The sequence below is a fragment of the Mugil cephalus genome, chromosome 22, assembly GCF_022458985.1.
Source record: "Mugil cephalus isolate CIBA_MC_2020 chromosome 22, CIBA_Mcephalus_1.1, whole genome shotgun sequence".
NCBI lineage: Eukaryota > Metazoa > Chordata > Actinopteri > Mugiliformes > Mugilidae > Mugil > Mugil cephalus.
The window spans coordinates 19087038-19105356 of NC_061791.1; the positions used below are offsets into that span (position 1 = coordinate 19087038).

General features: G+C 40.2%; 2 protein-coding genes across 5 annotated transcripts; one reads left to right on the forward strand and one right to left on the reverse strand.

Annotated features, from left to right (window-relative positions):
• Positions 1–1268: 1268 nt before the first annotated feature.
• Positions 1269–11882, reverse strand: recql (RecQ helicase-like). 3 transcript variants are annotated; one of them, XM_047575924.1, is made up of 15 exons: positions 11588–11882; positions 10963–11046; positions 9719–9955; positions 9353–9532; positions 9105–9211; positions 8216–8414; positions 7941–8107; positions 7539–7620; positions 7303–7451; positions 6856–6973; positions 6593–6731; positions 6422–6513; positions 6113–6329; positions 5739–5862; positions 1269–2953 (listed from the first exon to the last, which is right to left on the reverse strand). In XM_047575924.1, the coding sequence occupies exons 2-15, from the start codon at positions 10985–10987 to the stop codon at positions 2270–2272; spliced, it is 2520 nt and encodes an 839-aa protein (XP_047431880.1). In that variant the 5' UTR covers positions 10988–11046; positions 11588–11882; the 3' UTR covers positions 1269–2269. The 3 variants fall into 3 exon arrangements, with proteins under 3 accessions (XP_047431880.1, XP_047431879.1, XP_047431881.1); XM_047575923.1 differs by having other exon boundaries at positions 11500–11882; XM_047575925.1 differs by lacking the exon at positions 1269–2953 and adding an exon at positions 4071–4194 and having other exon boundaries at positions 11500–11882.
• Positions 11883–12162: 280 nt separating this feature from the next.
• Positions 12163–17181, forward strand: golt1ba (golgi transport 1Ba). 2 transcript variants are annotated; one of them, XM_047575802.1, is made up of 6 exons: positions 12163–12321; positions 12968–13059; positions 13374–13552; positions 13892–13973; positions 14403–14436; positions 15251–17181. In XM_047575802.1, exons 1-5 carry the CDS (start codon positions 12297–12299, stop codon positions 14409–14411), a joined length of 387 nt encoding a protein of 128 aa, XP_047431758.1. In that variant the 5' UTR covers positions 12163–12296; the 3' UTR covers positions 14412–14436; positions 15251–17181. The 2 variants fall into 2 exon arrangements, with proteins under 2 accessions (XP_047431758.1, XP_047431757.1); XM_047575801.1 differs by lacking the exon at positions 14403–14436 and having other exon boundaries at positions 15251–16179.
• Positions 17182–18319: the final 1138 nt, after the last annotated feature.

Genomic DNA, 18319 nt, shown 5'->3' on the forward strand with positions numbered 1-18319 from the left:
AGCTGGCATGAGGCTAGCATAAGGCTTGGGTAACTTCAAACTTCATTCATTTGTACTTTTGTACTGTGTTAGGTGTTTTTGAGATCAAGGTACACATTAATAACAATGATGGTATTTTTCCCATATAAAAATCGTAAACGTCAAAGAGAGACACTGACATTTACCTCACATAATGACATCTCCAAAGTGACCCAAAATACACAAAACTTTAAATATTTTGAACCCATTACGTTTTTACATAGGCTGTTTTGGGTCAAATTTGCATCTATAGAGATGGATTTTAGATCTACCAGTGTGGCTAAAAGCAAGGTGAGCTTTAAGTCATTTTGAAAGTGTGAAACTGTATAGGCTATGTTTGTGGTGGACAGCGGTGACATAGTTCAAGAAGGATCTCGATACTGTCATGAGAAGTCTGTGCAGAGACAGACTACCTGCTGGAAACTCATAATGGTGAAACAGTAAAACATCAAGGAGTGATCACATTAGGTGAACAAAGGGAACTGAAGTCATACAGAGGTTAAGGGGTGTCTCACAAACACAAGATCTGCACCTGCACGCACAAACCCCTGCATTGTAATAAAAAGACACACATTTCAATTCATTTCTCCTTGCTCTCTGAAACACTTATTAATGACATATGCTATTTAGACATTGTAAATACATTTGCAGTTTAGAATTCTTGGTCTGGGCCAAAATTGACCTGGACCATACTGTGAAGGCATTAAATGTGACCACTATGTACGTTAATGACCACTAACCAAGCACAGGGTGCTGCATTAGATGACCTTGATCCAGTCACATGAATGGTTTGGGATAAGCTGGACTACAGAGAGCAAAAGGAGCCCCACATGCTCAGCAGATGAGGCAACTCCTTCTGAACAGATTAAAACCTCTAAGTGATTAACTCATGAAGCTCTCTCAGAGATGAACAGTGTTCAAAGCTGCCATCAAGGCCAAACAAGGAGACTCTGCTGCTCACCTCACAGAGCACCGCAGAGCTCCATAAGGTCTGTTGTGACACTTTAGTCATTTCTCACAATTAGCTGGGAGGGAATTTTATGTGACACAAAAAACTGTACCTGCAGATTCCCCACAGCCACTCCAACCTCAGTTTATTTCTGTGTCAGGACGGGGCTTTGACTCCCTGCAGGCTCAGGCTCAGAGTGACACCATGGGAAGACTGCAGGTACACAAGCCTTACAGGAGGGGGCGCCAGTGACTGTCAGTTAATACAAAAGACAGGAAATGATAAATAAAATTATTACTAATTTAAAATGAATTTTTTTTTTATCATCATTTTTATATCAGCATCATTTCAAGGGACCTATACTCAGAAATTAAGGGAACCCATATTTTCACAGAAAATCTACAGAAACTAACAACATGGTTTGAACACAAATATTCATTCATTGTCTGTAACAATGAGACCAGTGGGTTTATGCACTGTTCAAAATATGCATTTAAATATATACAATGCCAGACATTTTCTGAAATATCCCTATTTGAGTTTTCTTTCAGGTTTTTTTAATCATAAATGTGGATGTCACTGTGCTTTTTATGTATGAGGAAACAGTGTGTTCTTTATAACATATTGTTTTTATAATAATTATCGTGATAATCTGATGTGTCATTGACTTAAGCAGTTACATGGGTCAGTGTGCATTGTTCACTTTTCACTTTCAACACATCACTGTTAGCATAAACTTCCCTGGGGGTCGGTTGGTTACGGGTTTATTCAAAAAGCCAGTGTCACTGTCAGTGCCAGAAAGGTGACATTACTGTGGCAAGCCTGGTAGATTTACAGTGGCGGAAGTGTTTGTTAGTATGTTAAAGGAAATCCTGGATGTGTTGGTTAACATATGAACATGTGGTTCCATCATGAGCATACAGTACAGGGCACACAATCAATAATCACCTCCTACGGATGTTACAGTGTCAGGTTACATATTTTTCCTTGAGGGATTTTAAAAAGATTAAAATCATGCCCATAATAATGAGTTCCTTTACATTTGTATTCCCCACCTTGCACTGTTTTGTTAATTTCCTCTGATTTGGGGTAGAGCTGCGTATTTTTCTCTTGCAGCATCATAAAAATAGTGTTTGTTGAAAAGTCGACAATACTATAATATGATGCTTTTAGTTCATTCATCCCAGTGTTTCCCGCAGATGTGTATAGGGATTTGGTTGTAAGCACCAGGTAACTCCAAAGTCACATTTCTAAATCCTACACATATTGGCTTCTTTACAATAGAGAGCAGAACATTAAACATCAGCGGTGGACAAGTTTTCTTCTGCCGCTGACACGTGTCCATAAGCTACGTGCTGTCTGGGTGATGGTCACCCTGCGGGGAAGACGGAGGCTCTTCAGAGGCTCCCAGATACATGCCAGGACACTTGGCTCTGCAGGCTGTCCCAGATACTCATGGGAAATGTAGTTTATTCTCTTCAGCTGTTTGCTGTAGTAGTTCCTGAGGTCACAGAGCTCCTCGGCTGCCGTGTCAGAGATGATGGACACCTGAGATGGAGAGCTGGGCACGGACGTTGTGAAGGTGTCACAGCCTGCTGTAGCTGTTACACTGCCCGGGGGTTTTTTCCTCGCTCTCTGAGAGGAAGTCGATTTGCGTTTGGAACAACGTTTAACTGGATGTGATGGTGTTTCCTGACTGTCACTACCTATGTTATATACTCTATTAATTTCAACATTAACTTCAACTACATGATGGGACATAATAGGTGTCCTCTTCTCTTCTTCCTCTTTGCATTTGTCTTCCATCTGTTTATCTGCTCTCTCCATCTGTCTGTCTATCTGACTAAAAGGTTTCAAGTCTTGTTTCCTAGACAGGTTTCTCTGTTGCTTCAATAGTTTCTGTTTTGGTTGTGGTGAGCAGCTATTCTCCATGCCAGTGGGGTAAAATGTTATATTGACTTCTTCACCATTGACTTCAACAGTGTCCTGTAACAATGAAATCCAGAGTTAGTTTAACTAAATGTTAACTCAGGAATAACACATAAGATGTGCACATATAGTTCAATTTGTAAAAATACAGCAAATCACACAGTGAAGTTACCGTATTGCCTTCAACATGTGGCAAAAGTAGAAAGTGATAGTTAAGCTGTCCATGCAGTCAGTGAGAAAACCTTGACCATGTTAGCAGTGTGATGAAATATTAGTGTTGGTTAGTTGAAGCATGCTGTTGAGCGGCACCGAAGACAATGAGCAACAGGCTGGGATTCCTGAATATTCAAAAAGTACAAGGCCACTGTGATCTACTGCACATCCTTTTCCTGACAGTACTCTAGGCAACTGTTGTCATTGTCACAACAAAATGGGGAAAACCAGAGGGATGTTTTTAGATCCTGGCAACTCTCTGGAAAAACTATGTAGTGAAATCATAGACAAAGGTACGGCCGTTTGATGTCTTCTGAACAATCAGCTGCCAGACCATTAAGTGGTTTAATCAGTTCAGAACAGCCAATGGTATGCAGCTACAAGAAACAGTTAATAGGTAATGCAGCACAATTAGTTAACCAAGCTGTAAACAAACATAAAATCTGGCCGACAGTGTGACCCACTTTATCCATCATTACACTTTGTCATGCAAGTTACAGTACATCTGATGTATCTGATGACTTTTAATGTTACATCTCTAGACAGACACTTCTAGTCAAGATCATACTGAATACATTCAATCATGTTTCTGTTTTGTTGTAGCTCTGTAAATATGCTCAAAATGACAACCTGCCAGTCATAACACCAAGCTACGTTTAAGCTACAGTTAAGATTTCATTTTTCCTTACACGGTCAAAATAAAATAACAATTTGAACTATTACACCAAGCTGCATAATAATCCATGAATGACGGCACTTTGTATGTGGCACAATGAAGAATTTGTAGAGATAGTTTTGTTTTTACACCTGAACATCTAAATAAAAACTGGATTCAATACTTAATCATCTTCCAACGTTCGTCTGATCCAATATGAAGCATGGAGTAAAAGTCTGGGCATGCCAAGAGAAGCAGAAGTGAACAGAGAAAGAATGATGGACTGTACTTTGTCAACTTGTCTTCTGGGTGGGGAGGGAGGGGGCTAGGGAAGCTCTGTCTTGGCTTTCTTGGACACAGGGGCATCTCCAGCGCTTTGAACTGATCTTTTTCCCTCTTTGGCTTTGCCCTGGCAACTCGCAGCTTTTACCTGCAGGTCATCAACAAAGTTCTTTACCTGAGAGGGTTCACAGCTACAGTACATGGAGTGGACAAGGGAACACTAGAGGGGAGGACATGGGACAAGTCTGGACAGGAAAGGAAACCAAAGCATTCATTCATCCAGTTTAACTCATGCTCATGACGGAATCCCAAAATTTTACAAAATAGCAGCAGCAAATCAAGCCACCTGCAGCAGGAACCAGCTAAAGTTTAAACATTATTTAATCTAAGTACTTATTAATTATGTGCACAGCTTTCAACCCTTAAGTTTTTTATTTTCACACTTCGATTCCTAACAATTAAATTAACTCAAACACTTCTGTAATGAAACTTAAGAGCCATTCATTGGCAGAATTTTCTTTTGTAAATAAATCAAGGGAGTGGCTATTAGTTATTACTCTTTTAGCCAGTCATACCTTTACCTTATTCATTAAACACAGATGTAAATCACACAAAATATATTAGTTGCAGAACAGAAGTGGACCTACAAAGATTTCATCAAAGATTTGTCAGGTTAGTGTACTGATGATAATGAGTCAGAAACTGTGTGCTAGTGAGGGAAGGAAACACAAAGATCCACTCATCTCTACACGGACCAACAAGCTGATGTACTGATAACGAGCTAAAGGGAAAATTTTTACTTTTCTCACTTACCTGTACAAAAATAAAGACAGTGAGAAAATGTGTAAAAACATTTTAAAGTGACATGGTGGAAAGACACAGAAAAGACACATTGGAAAAGAAGAAACAGGTTAGAGAGGTCTCACAAAGAACACACAAGATGGAAGATATATCACAACACAGGAGATACAGAAAGAATGATCATTACAAGACCAGTGCTACATATACCTGTGTTATTTCAACAAATTCATTGAATAACAGGATATTACTGTTGTAGTCTCCATAATAATTAATAATCAAAAATGAACTGAAAATTGTTAAATAATCACTATTCTGTGCAGCCTTGTACAGTGACCGTGTGTATTTTGAAGTTGTTCTTTTTCCTACATGACTGAATAAATATTTGGTCATTTGTTATGACATATGCAGTATATCTGCAATTCAAAGTTATATCTGCACTTCCTTAACTAACTAACTCATTTAGATGTAGTCTGGATTTGGTTCTTGGGCTAGAGATGTTTTGCAGTTAGTTCGTTTTGTCACTACTGAAGACACAGTCATGCTGTTTTACTAAACTTTATTGGAAGTCTTAGACCAAGATTTCCTGTAACATAGAGTTCAGGAATGTTAGATATATTATTACCTCCTTACTAATGCTGAGATCAGTTTTGCTCTTCACTCAGTCAGATTTAGAAACAGTTGAGCATGTAGCTGAATCTTTGGTCTAATCTTTGGTCGCATTACTAGCAAAATGACTACAAGATATCCAAAGAAGTAAAATCTTATGCAGGTCACTTTTTAAAAAACATTTTGCTAGGTTTGAGTTGTGAATAATAATAATAATTACAGCAGAGAAAACATACAATGCACAGGCACAGAAGCCCATAAGTTTCACTTGTGACATTTACTCACCACAGCGGCCCCTGCTGTCCTCATCTTCATGTTGAGTGTATGTGTTTGGCTCTTCAGCAGAGGGGCCTTGCGCCCCAGCTTCATATAGAAGTAGGTGGTGTATGGAGTAAAGCTGAAATCCTCCCTAAGGTCAAACGGGGGAAAGCCAAAAGAGCAGACAGCCAAGAATCATTTACTGGTGTCAGACAGTCTGAACTGTCCCAACCGTGTTCTTATCAATAGCATAACTTTGTGTTTGTTTTTAGGATATGTATTGGGAGCAGCAAAAATAATCTTTACCTAACAATTATCAGAAAAAAGCACAATATCAGATAAAAGTAGGTCAACTTTCTAATAAGTGTATCTCAAGCAGAAAGTGGAGAAACTATAGTCACCTGAGATATCCCTGCAGCAGCAGGCGGACAATCACAGCTTCAGCCTGCAGCCGAGACAATGTAGTGGTCTGGATCATCTTCCTCCGCTTGGCTGGGCCTTTGCCCATCCAGGCCTCCACCAGTTTTAGTGGAGTAAGTTTCTCATCCATGGATGCTGCCACCTCCATAATCTGCACCACCTCCCTGGCATGCTGGGTAATGTCCACAGTGGTGTAGTCTGAAGGGGCAGAGCTCATATGATCACTCACTTTAATTTAGAGAACACGGCCTATGTGGCTCACATCAAGCCATGACTTTTGACAAACACACCTTTTGCATTGCGACAAGTATCACACATCTGGCTGCATCCTTCATCGTCCCACACCTCATCAAAGTGAACAGCCATGAGAGAGCGCCGACACCTTCGCATGAAAAGACATCAAAGTCAAGGGACATTCAGCTTCTGGTGTGTAACCATTAGTATGTCACGTGGCCTGTTACCTGTCAACATTTTGGCAGTAGTCAACCATCTGGAGCAATTTCTGTTGTCCAACATTCTCCATCACCACCATGGTGCTTATCCTGAAGATGTCAGCAAAGCCAAAGTAGACAATGCAATCTGCTTGCTTGTCATCTCGACCTCCAGACACAAGACAGAAAGAGGAAATATAATTAAATATATTAATGAGTTCAATGAATTTGCAACAATATAATAATACTTAAATGACTTGTATTGTGTCTTGATTAAAATGATGGGTGACTACCTGCACGTCCACTCTCTTGATAGTAGTTCTCGATGGACTTGCTGATGGTGTGGTGGATGACGAACCTGACGTCAGGCTTGTCGATTCCCATGCCAAACGCCACTGTGGCTACCACCACCTACAGCACAACACAATCATATACAAACATGCCAACAGCGACTGCAGTATTTATGTTTTACCCTGAAGTTTTTATACAAGCTATTAGATGTATAGCCTGTTTTCATATTTGGTGAGGTTTTTAGCTTCCTCTTGTAGCTAGTTCATATAGTTTAAAAGAAAATAATGAGCAGTGAATAATTTAGTTTTTCTAAATATTTCATGATCAGAGGAAACATCTACATTTCATCGGGATCATTTCAATCACCATAAACCAAGCTACAGGGCAAATCTAGACCTAGAGATTCTAGGAACCCAGATATACAACCGGTGTGTGTTCAAAATCAGTACCTGGATTTTGTTAGAGGTCCATTTGCGGTGAACCCGGGACTTGTCTTCAGGGTCCATGTTAGCGTGGTAAGGATATGCCAGAATGTCTCTCTTTTGCAGTTCAGATGACACCAACTCTGCATCCTTCTGGGAGAACACATACACGATCCCTGTGGCATACACACATACACACAGTGTTTTAGATCCGTTCAGACAGACCTAAAATAAACATATCCAAATCTGATTCATCACATTACCTGACTGGTCCTTGTACCTGCTCTTGATTAGAGAGGTAATGTCACTTATTGCGGCCTCATTGTCACAAGGTTTAATACGAACCTGAGGGGAAAATGTAAAAATGTTAGCGAGTATCAAGAGTACACAAGTTCTTTTAATTTTTGCACTTGTAAAGTCACAACTTTATACAGGCTATTATTTAATAACAGATTTAATATAGCTGACAGATATACAGCATAATCAGTCAAAGTAAATCAGTAAGTAGGGTATGCAGTTTGGAGTAATGTGCTAAAACAAAACAAATACCAGTAGGGTTCTTTTCATATTACACATGCTGATGCAGAGAAATGCACACTTCTAATGCTCAGAAGGGTGATCTGAGCATCTAAAATGTGGCTTGTGTGTGTGGTGGCCATTGGTACCTCGTAGTAGAGGTTGGTCCGATTGAAGGAGGCAGTAAGTGTGATTGGCTGTTGCACACACAGGATCTTCTCACAGTCCTTTAGGACACTGCTGGTTGCCGTGGCTGTGAGGCCCAGCAGGGGGACCTTGGGGAACTGTCTCTTCAGGATGCCTAGAAGTTTATAATCTACGTAACAATAAAGAAAAAGGCAGCATATTAAGCCCAAAACCTTTGAAATCAATGTGATGTTGCCTGAAAGAAGCTGATTTGAGGTCTACTTGTGGAAGCCCTCACCTGGTCTGAAGTCATGTCCCCACTGACTGCAGCAGTGCACCTCATCCACAGCGATACGACTCAGCAAATTTGTGTTGTAAGCTTTCTCCAGACGAGACATAAGCAGCTTGCTTTTAGCAATCTTCTCTGGAGTCACATACACCAGCTTGAAAGGGGCCTTTGGATCCGTCATTCCAGCCATGACTGTCTTGGCATGCTCCTGTAACCACATTAAAGAATGCTTGAAAATAACTGTATAGTAGGTTTTTTTTTTTCCATGTACAATGACGCTAGAAATGTTACTGAACAATTTTTTGTTTTTATGTGCACTTATGCTTTATTAGAGATGATACAGATGATCAAGGGCACCTTGGCTATACTTTTGACTCACTGCTATCCTATAAGAACAGAAACAGCAATATCTAAAGTGACTGGATCTTTCAAGACTCATATGTACTCAATTAAAGGTTAAATGCCATTTAACCTATATTGACATACACTACCCAGGCATAACATTAAGACCACTGACAGAAGAAGTGAATAACATTAATCATCTTGTGACAATTGAATGTCCTGCGGGGAAGCTTTGGGACCTGGTATTCATTCATGTGCATGTTACATCTTGACACATTTAAACCGGTGGCACCGCAAGGATGCAACTACCTCTGGTATGCGGGACTAATATCTGCAGTTGCACTGCTGCTTGTTAGCCAAGGCTGTCAGTAATTCTTAGGATGTTGCACTGAGATCCTAATTCCAAGCCCATACTCTTACACAAACTACATGATGAAAGAAGTAAACTTTTTCTTTTGTGCAAAAACCTGCGTCATAGTGTCTACATTTTTATCTGGACTACAAAAATAATAAAACACAGCCTGCAGCGTTTAGATATTAAACTGCTGGTCCTTACCTTGCTACTGGATGCATTTAGCATGACTGCTGACACGCTGATGGACTTCAGGTACATGATTTGGTCTTCCATCAGGGACACCAGGGGAGTGACAACCAGCGTGAAACCTGACGCATGATTACAGCAAGGCCAATGAGTCAAATATGTATGTGCTTACACAGTTCATCGATTAAACAGTCTAGTCTGGCAGTGGACAGAGGGAGGACAGAGTTTTCACTCTAAAATAATGTGTCTGTATCTCAATGTACCCTTGGAGCAGACAGCCGGCAGCTGGTAGCAGAGACTTTTTCCTCTCCCTGTAGGCATCACCAGGAACAGATCTTTGCCTGTTAGAGTTAGGTTGACAGCTCTCAGCTGCAGTGGTCTGAACTTGGAGAGATGGAACGAGTCTTTCAGGTGCTGCTCCACTTCTTTAGACCATGGGAAATCTAACCAGAATTAAGGGAGAACACAGGTCAATAAAAGGTCCTATTGCCATTCTATGCAACGGTAAACGTCACAATCCAATTACATACTTGAAGTGAACAAAAATGAGGTTTCTTTCGTATTTGAATGCTTTGTTGCATTTGATTTTCAAGAACCATAGAACTTGTGTGGCCATGTCTACCCAGTACCTGTGCCATCATAGTGCTGCATTTCCTGCTTGCTCATCCGTGGTTCACCTCCAGATGACTTTGAAGATGACGAGGACGAAGAAGATGAAGGCTGCGCAGCATCGCAGGCCTCCTCTAGCTGCTGCAACAGTTCATTCTTCCGAGAAGTCAGCTTGGACTGCTTCTCCAGGAGCTCTGTGAGCTCCAGCTCCACCAACTCCAGCTCAGCCTCCACCGAGTCCAGCTCCGCCTGCACATCTGTACAAGAACACCAGTAATAATTGCAAGTGGCTTAAAACAAGTTAACTGCAGTCTCTTAATGGAAGGACGGAGACAGAGACCCCTTTAAAAAACAAAAAATGTGATAAAGATGTAAACGTCTCAGGATTGTCTGTGGCAATCCTGCAGTTGTTTTGTATTGAGGAGGATGTTGACATCATGGGGACTGACAGCAAGTAACACTGCCACTGCTCCAGGGGGACGCAAACACAAGGAATGACATCATTAGCTGTGGAGGTGTGATCCTCAGAGGACTAGTAACCATGCATGTGTGAGACCTGATAGTCAAAACACTGTAATTCATCAGCATGGAACCAGCATCACATTTTTCTCCTATAATATGTATTAACTGTACCCTGATTTAATAATACTCCTGCTATACTTCACAAGAAATTATCTTTAGTCAACCCAGGAAAAGTCATGCTCTTTTCGGGAAACTGAAATGATTGGACATATTATGTAAAGTCACACACCTGTGTGTGTGGAAAAGATTCTGTAGGTGAAGCATATCTCTGGTCAAGGGCAAAAATCATTTGTGAATCAGAATTTTTTTTAAATTTTTTATCCCAGAGCGGCAATAAGAATGGGAAAGAGTGGTGCATTAAAAGAGCAAGAGTGAAATCCTCTAAGATGAGTTGGTAAAAGCAGCTGATTGTGTGCAATGTCAGGCCTGCAGCCAGTGACAGTATGAGTGGTGGCTACAGAGGTGATAGGGCAGAAGTATCCATATAAAGCTTTTAAATGATCCCAGAAGCACATTGTTCAATAACCAGAAAGTCTTCTTAGAGTTGTCTGACCAAAATGAGTAAAAGTGTGAGATGAGCCTTAGTCAACTAAACAACACATATTTGTCAGTTTTGTTTACTTCTAACAAAATAGAAAGCACCATCATAATAAGGTTAACTTTAATGAGGCTTTGCTCACTTATTGTGTAAATAACGCTGATGCAAACAGTTCAGTGCCTAAACGTCAACTGAAAAACTCACCGTTAGCTCCACCACCAACATTCATTTTCCCAGACAGATTTTTCAAAAGAAGCCAGTTTTCAGTCTGCCACAGATGTTGAGTTCCTGTACGATAAAAACATGCTGGAGTATTAGTGCAGGTGGTACTTCTACTTTTACTTTTACTTTTGTAAATAAATACAGTTCTCCTGACCAGGTTATTATTAGAATGATAATATGGAAAATACGCAATTTGAATTTAATAACATGTAACAGTATCCGGCTAACATCATTATTAGTTAATTATTAGTTTTGCACAACACCTACAAATACTTCACTATACATGTGCACTCTTTTAAAAAGTTACTGCAGTTTTGGCCACTCTAGGCCAAAATTAACATCAAGCCTCATAGTTACATTAAATCTATCTTAGGGTAAGCTATCTTAGCTAGATTCGAGAGCGTTGCACCTGTTTCATCACAGTTGAAGCAGCAAAAAGCCGTTAACTAGCACCTGTTAGCTAGTGATGGATATTTTCAACAAATTGTTCATTTGGACAAAGCGTCAAAGCGCACTTACCCTTGTCGTCCTCTATACCTATATATGTAAGCTTAGGCTGCATTAACTTTTTAAGACTGAAATATATAACGTTAAACAAGAGACTAACCATTCGGCAACGTCCAAACTACCTCCTTGTTGCTGAATCCACTTCACGGTTGCTATAGTAAGCGAACCGCCCGGCAAGAGAAAAGAAAAAAAAAAAACACACGTCCGGTAAATTGTGCACGATTTGTATTTCTTTTCCCTGGGCTTAGTCTGCCAGGCTACCTACAAACCCCACCGCCAGCTCGACACATAACACATTTTATTGGCAATCAATCGCTTTAATGCATTCCACAAATTGAGCGTATGGAGTATGTTTAAAATGAACATGTTCTTATGTCTCCACATAAGAGCTGCTGCCTGACGGAACAAAACTAGGAAATAACAGCACTTTTACCAAGCTGTGATGCATTCAAGAATCATAGAAAATGATTTTATACTTTAAAATATTTTACATTTTTAAACATATTTAAGTATTGTGCAATTGAGTATATTTCTAATGGATATATGAAATAAATATACGATATAGGTGTCATATTTCTTCTGGCAATAAATATTAATAATAAAAACTGCGTTGCAGTAACAGTTGTTGCATTGAACGCGACACGGTGCTGTTCCGGAAGATGACATCGCTAGAAGGTGTGTTTCCGGAAGACGTGGCTGTTGCTGCAGTGGCAGCTGTCATCTAACATATTCTTAAAAGACTACTTGAGGATTCTATATAAGTCTTCATCTGCTCCCGTTTTGTCTTCGGCTGCTTATTTGGTGTCAAGATGATTTCGCTAACGGATTCCCAAAGTAAGACCTTTGTTATTTGAGCCTCTTTGTGAGTTGGTGCCATCTCTATCGAACCGGCTTCATCTGAACCAACTATAGCCGATAGCTAACTAGCATGTAGCATTCAGTGCTAAGAAAGTTAGCTTGAAATGTTTCCTCGTGATTTACCGTACAGTGACACAAATTCCTAACAGTTACAGCGATTATACTAACAACTTAAACTACACAGCGCACATGGCCTTAACGTACCCTGAATTGTATGTTATAAGTCTCTATGTCAAACGATTGGTAAAGCTTTACATTCAGAATGAACTATGGTGCCCCAGTGGAAACCTCACTATGTTTTCTTTTTTTAGGTACAGTGTCGTTTGTCTATTGATTGTTTGCATAATGAAATGCTTCATAAAATAGATATATTATGTTTAAATCTGTGCAAAGAACACAGTATGATGGACAGAGCTTGACTATCCCCTATCAACTATTTATATTGATCAAGAACAAAGTTTGATCTTTACCTAAAAAAGCAAGAGAAACATATCTTCCACATACCAGTTCAAATCTCTTTTAAAGTGGCTTCAACGTGGGTGTTTTAGAGCCAAACACTCAAACTGAGATGAAGAGTGTTAATGTGTTGTCTGCTCTCTATTTGTCTATTTGTGTTCTGCAGAAATTGGGATGGGACTGACAGGCTTCGGCGTGTTTTTCCTCTTCTTTGGGATGATCCTGTTCTTTGACAAGGCACTTCTGGCCATTGGAAACGTGAGCATTGCTGCATGAATTGATGGCACCAGTAATGCCGGGAACACGTACAGATGCCACCTCCTCTGTGTTGGCTGCATTCTGTGTCACATGTAATTTTTTTTAGGGGACATGGAATGTATCGATGCCACATTGGGACGTGCTATATAGCTTGTCATTCCTTCATGCTTGCCTATTTACTGACTTTTTTAATCACGCCACCAGTTGTTCATAGGATGCTGATTACAAAAATAGACTCAGTCAAGCAGTAGGGACCGATTTCTGTGTCCTTGAGGTGGTGAATGACTCTTCCACTCTCTCTTTTCCTACTGTAGATCTTATTCGTTGCCGGACTCGCCTTTGTCATTGGACTGGAGAGGACTTTCCGCTTCTTCTTTCAGAAGCATAAGTTGAAGGCCACAAGTTTCTTCCTTGGGGGAGTGTTTGTGGTGCTGATCGGCTGGCCCATCATTGGAGTCGTGCTTGAGATCTATGGCTTTTTTCTGTTATTCAGGTAAGACAAGAGAAAGCGGACAAAGATCGGGGCAGACTGGCAGTCACATGTTAAGATCCCACATGATATATTATGATGTAATATGGGGTGGGTGGCTGTGGCTCAGTAGGTAGGTAGAGCGGTTCATTACTTAAAATTAGATTCAACAATCATGTCGTTTTTATAAGGATGTTTAAATAAAGTGTGAAAAGCTGCTTTTATTTCAATTTTAACGCTTTAATCCCAGACCAAACGCCATCCATGTGTCATCGACTTCCTTGGGATTGTACATGTTTAGAGGTTATATGCTCACCTTTGTGTCTTCCCTGGTGTCACTCTCTTTCCTGTCTTTATTTTCAGGGGTTTCTTCCCAGTTGTTGTAGGCTTTATCAGAAGAATACCAGTCCTCGGCTCCATCTTAAACCTGCCCTTCATCAGTGCAGTGAGTATTACCCAGCTCCGCTGCAGCCCTGCAGCTCTGCTATGTTTACATGCGGCATGGCTCTTTTCTTGATCATTGATCACCCCGTTCCAACACCTCAACCACAACAGATTAGCCCAATTGCCACAATCAAATCACAGGTCCACCCTTGCACCTCACTTTGGTAGTAATCTCGTTGGACATTAGCCCACAATTTTGAGCTACACATGAATTTGACACAAAATGTTTGCACACACAGTGAAAACATGGCAGTATGTCAACCACAAAAAGGCTTTAAAATACACAAGACAGCAAGTAGGGACTCAGTCTAGAATTAGTTTTAATTTTGTGGTTGATTCCCTTTTCTACCATACTGTTGTGTGGAAAACTTTCTTTTGAGGTGAACGTCTCTGTGTGTGTGTGTGTTTTTTTGTTTTTTTTGTTTTTAAGCCTTCGTAGGGTCTGAGGACAATCAGCAGTCGTGGTCAGTCACTGCCGATTTTCCCTTGCATGCTAACATCTCTAACACAGCTTCACAATATTCAGAAGATGAGCGTCACCATGGAGAGAGATCCTATTTTTTAGTTTTGTGAGAGGAAATGTCTTTATAACCTTATAATTTAATTTGCGTATCTGATTTTAGAGGCACACACCACAGGTGAAATTGGTGAATTGCCTCTTCAGAAATCCTATTTTTCATCTAGAGGAGAATAAGAGTTTTACTGTAAAACAAGGTAAAGGCAAGTGAAAAGTTACTGCCTATATTGACACGCTTTTAAAAGCTGAACTCATTACCTTGTAAAGTGAGCCTACTTCGAGAGCCATAAAAAGCCATGAAACACATTACTAGAGTTGAGACAACATTTTACGGTCAGTTGGTAGTAAACCTGCCGACGGACTAGCATGCTAGCTAGGCTACAGCCAGCATTCTCTACAACTGTAAGTAGTGAAACTGTAGCATTCATTCCAGGCTACTGAGAGTCCAGTTACTTAAATATGCTCAATAATTCAAATAATGTATGTAAAATTTGGTTCAAAAAATGGCATTCCTCAAAGACGAGACAAGCCAGGATCCAATACTGTTGGTCCTGTTCACCTGTGGTGTATCCCTGTATGTCATGCATGTTGCCTTTTACAAATTCTGTGGGAAAATAGCCATGCTGTGAAGTCCCACCATTGGTTTAATCCCACTAACACTTTGCATTTCATTGAAAGCCTCTACATTTGTGTGTCAGCTCATGCTTTACACGTGGCCTGAAAGCCGATGATTCTTAACACACGTCTTTCTTTTCTTTCAGTATGTGGACAAAGTGGGCGAGAGCAACACCATGGTATAACAGTGACTTTTTATATCGAGAGAAGCCTCTTTTGAGTACCCCAAGTTTTATAAAGCAACACAATCTCCAATGGCTCTGGTTTAAAGCAGCTAATTTTAAATGTTCAGATTTGCCCCTCCAGCAGGCAAAGACTGTTTCCTGCCTGTGTAAATTAACTGGTCATCGCTACCAATCAGAGGTTCACAAGTGTCGCACCACCTGTCGGTCTAAGGATGAAGTTACGAAGGCCACCACAATAAATATCTGCCGTTGAAGCTATTGATTACTTCACTGTTGAGTGCATCTACCATGAAAATGGAGGATGGAAGGATGGGAGAACCCTCAAGGCCTCACTGACTCTGTCTGCGTGACTTTCTCACCCTGTGGAACTAACAGACAAAACTGCCCCCCTCCCTCAGTGATGAGAAGTGGGCCGACAGCTTGTCATGTTGTCACATTTCTGTGCCTGTGCTTTAACTTTATTTGGACAAAAGTCCAACATTTTGTCCCTTTGCATTTATTCTGTTATTCATTGTTTCCTTTTTGTCTCTCAGCTATTTGAATACCAAGTATGGCTATTGTAACATGTACCTAGTTCCATGCCATTACGGTTTATGATTGGCTAGGAGTGTTTTGATATAAATATTTTTTTTTTTTATGACAATGCTTGACTTCAAGTGAGATGCTGTAGGATCATTCTAGTATCTGTTATCTTTTCCCCTAAATGACTAAATGTGAGAAATATTAAAGTCTGGTCACACCAGAATGTGCTAAACAGCCAAGAACATGCTCCTGTCAGTCACAAAAGCTATCTATCCTATAGCTTATTTGAAAACTGTCAACGGCAAACCGAGTAGTGAAGTTGTTCACCCAAAGACACTGTAAGTATATAAATAAGTTTATTGAAAATGCATCGTATCATTGTCTCATAAATGTGTATGCAGTGTTTTAGTACTAGTAATTTTTGCCCTTATAGAACTCCAGTTTGGAACTAAATTGCAACAAGACTGTATTTTCTTTTCGTGTAATGAGCTGAAATCACACGTCACAAATACGTGATACTGGGCCAATTTGGTTTGAAGGAATTTGTTTGAAGGAAGTCAGTCGAGTTCTCTCATTTTAGAAAATATGGGTTTTTGACCTTCTGTCTCCCAGGCAGCCACTGTTTCATTTAGCCCTAGTATAAAGTCATCTTGAATCTTTGAGAGAACATTAAAATGTGCTGCAGCTGGTACGCCCAAAGAATTATGTTTTCAGTATTGTTGGTGCATTTCTTGGCAAGTCGCAGACTTTAGAAGGTGAGTCTAATCTTTATTTTCTAATCGAAATCTGTATTTCACCCAAAATCAACATGCGGAAATGAAGTGAAACTGTTGTCAGCCTGGAATGTAGAGGAAATGTTGTGAAAAAATGACCAGTCCGCACAATTTGTTTTATTTCAACATTGGACCAAATGTATGAAAATGATAAACTTATCATGAAGTGGAGGAAAACATGAGAAACACTGTTACGATCCTTAAGAGCAGAGCTATTGCAGGATTGAGTTGGTTATTTGAGTGTGAGCCCGCCTCATCCTGTGGCATATCAAGCTGTAAAATAAGAACAAGCTATAAGAAGGCTTCACATATTTGTGAACCTACAGATCTTTTTATGTAATTTACCATTACTTTCAACAGATTTCACCATCTGACATTATGTACTCCTGAAGTCATTCATTTGTCTAGAGCCTTGAAATTCTTCTCTTTTTTTTTTAGGAACTCCCATTTGTAATTGTTGAAATAATTCTTTATCAACTTAAGCCATCGCCACCAGGCGATTCTTCAGTTGTGGTGTTTTCTCTACAAAACTGAAGCTATCTGTGAAGTGACCATGTTTTGCTGTATGACACTTTTGTAAATATACAATGTAATTTAGCTTTTCTGGTATTTCTTTGCAGACAGTATGAAGACAAACTATAGTTAATGTCTCGTCAGTTTAATTTTGTTTCTGGATCATTAGTAAAATTCTTGGGAAGGATTATGCGAACAAATCTCACCTTTTACTCAAGAGTTTCTTTGCTTTGAGAAAAAGGACCTGAAGACAACCTGCTCCCTTATGATATTCGGCCATGTCATGAGCAGAAAAGCACCTATTAGCCCATAAATGCTAAACAAACAAACAAAAAAAAAAAAAACTAATTGAAAGGTTCAGAACACAGCGGGAAGGGATTATAATCATTTACCCTTATGGTGCATTAACACATAGTGAAAAATGACCTCCTCCCTTAAGTCAGTGTCACAGTAATATCTGTTAGATGGGCTTGCTTTCACCTGAAGATATTCACTTAAAGATTGGATGTTCACTTTTACTGATGAGCGCTGTCCCGAGTTCCAGCTTCAAGGCAATTGGTGCCACCTTAAGAGGGTCCCCCTGCATCATCCCTGTCCCTAAGAAGCTACACCCAAGGGAGTTGAATGATTACAGACCAGTCGCCCTGACACTCAGCATCATGAAGACTGTGGCGTGACTGCTGCTCCATCACATCAGCCCCCTGGGGTGCCACACTCTTGTCCCACTGCAGTTTGCGTTCCAGGAGAAGGTGTGGGTGGAGAAAGCCATCCTCCACCTGCTTCATCGGAATCCGTCCCACTTGGACAGAGGGAATGCTGCTGTGAGGATCATGTTTTTTGTCTTTTCCAGTGCATTCAACACCATCCTACTCCTGTTACTGAGAGACTAATAGGCTAATAGAGATGGGAGTTGACTCTGCACTTACTTCCTGGATAGCGCACTATCACGCAGCACTGGAGCACCACAGGGTGCTCAGGTAAATTAAATAGGATGAGAAAACCTTTATAATACAATATAATACAATTCAATACAGCTATAACCAATAAGATGGTAGTGGATTTCCAGAGGTCAAGTCCTCACCTGCCGCCTGTAACCATCAACATGGAGAACGAGTAGAAGTGGTTCAGACCTAAAAGCATCATCCTACCATATTTTTCAATAATAACTGGTATATATCTGTTTTTCAGTTCAGAATGTGCTTTTGGTTAAAAGAGAAGGACT

Bases quoted from the DNA above. Each gene is read 5' to 3' on its own strand.
- recql (XM_047575923.1), bottom strand. From the start codon at position 11,590: ATGGTTAGTCTCTTGTTTAACGTTATATATTTCAGTCTTAAAAAGTTA. The intron at 7,621-7,940 runs GTACCAATGGCC...TTTTCCCCTCAG, and splicing joins GGACCAACCTCTACTACGAG to GTTCGTATTAAACCTTGTGA. The intron at 5,863-6,112 runs GTGACTATAGTT...GTTTGACCTTAG, and splicing joins CTGCTGCAGGGATATCTCAG to GGAGGATTTCAGCTTTACTC.
- golt1ba (XM_047575801.1), top strand. From the start codon at position 12,297: ATGATTTCGCTAACGGATTCCCAAA. The intron at 12,322-12,967 runs GTAAGACCTTTG...TGTGTTCTGCAG, and splicing joins TTCGCTAACGGATTCCCAAA to AAATTGGGATGGGACTGACA. The intron at 13,974-15,250 runs GTGAGTATTACC...CTTTTCTTTCAG, and splicing joins ACCTGCCCTTCATCAGTGCA to TATGTGGACAAAGTGGGCGA.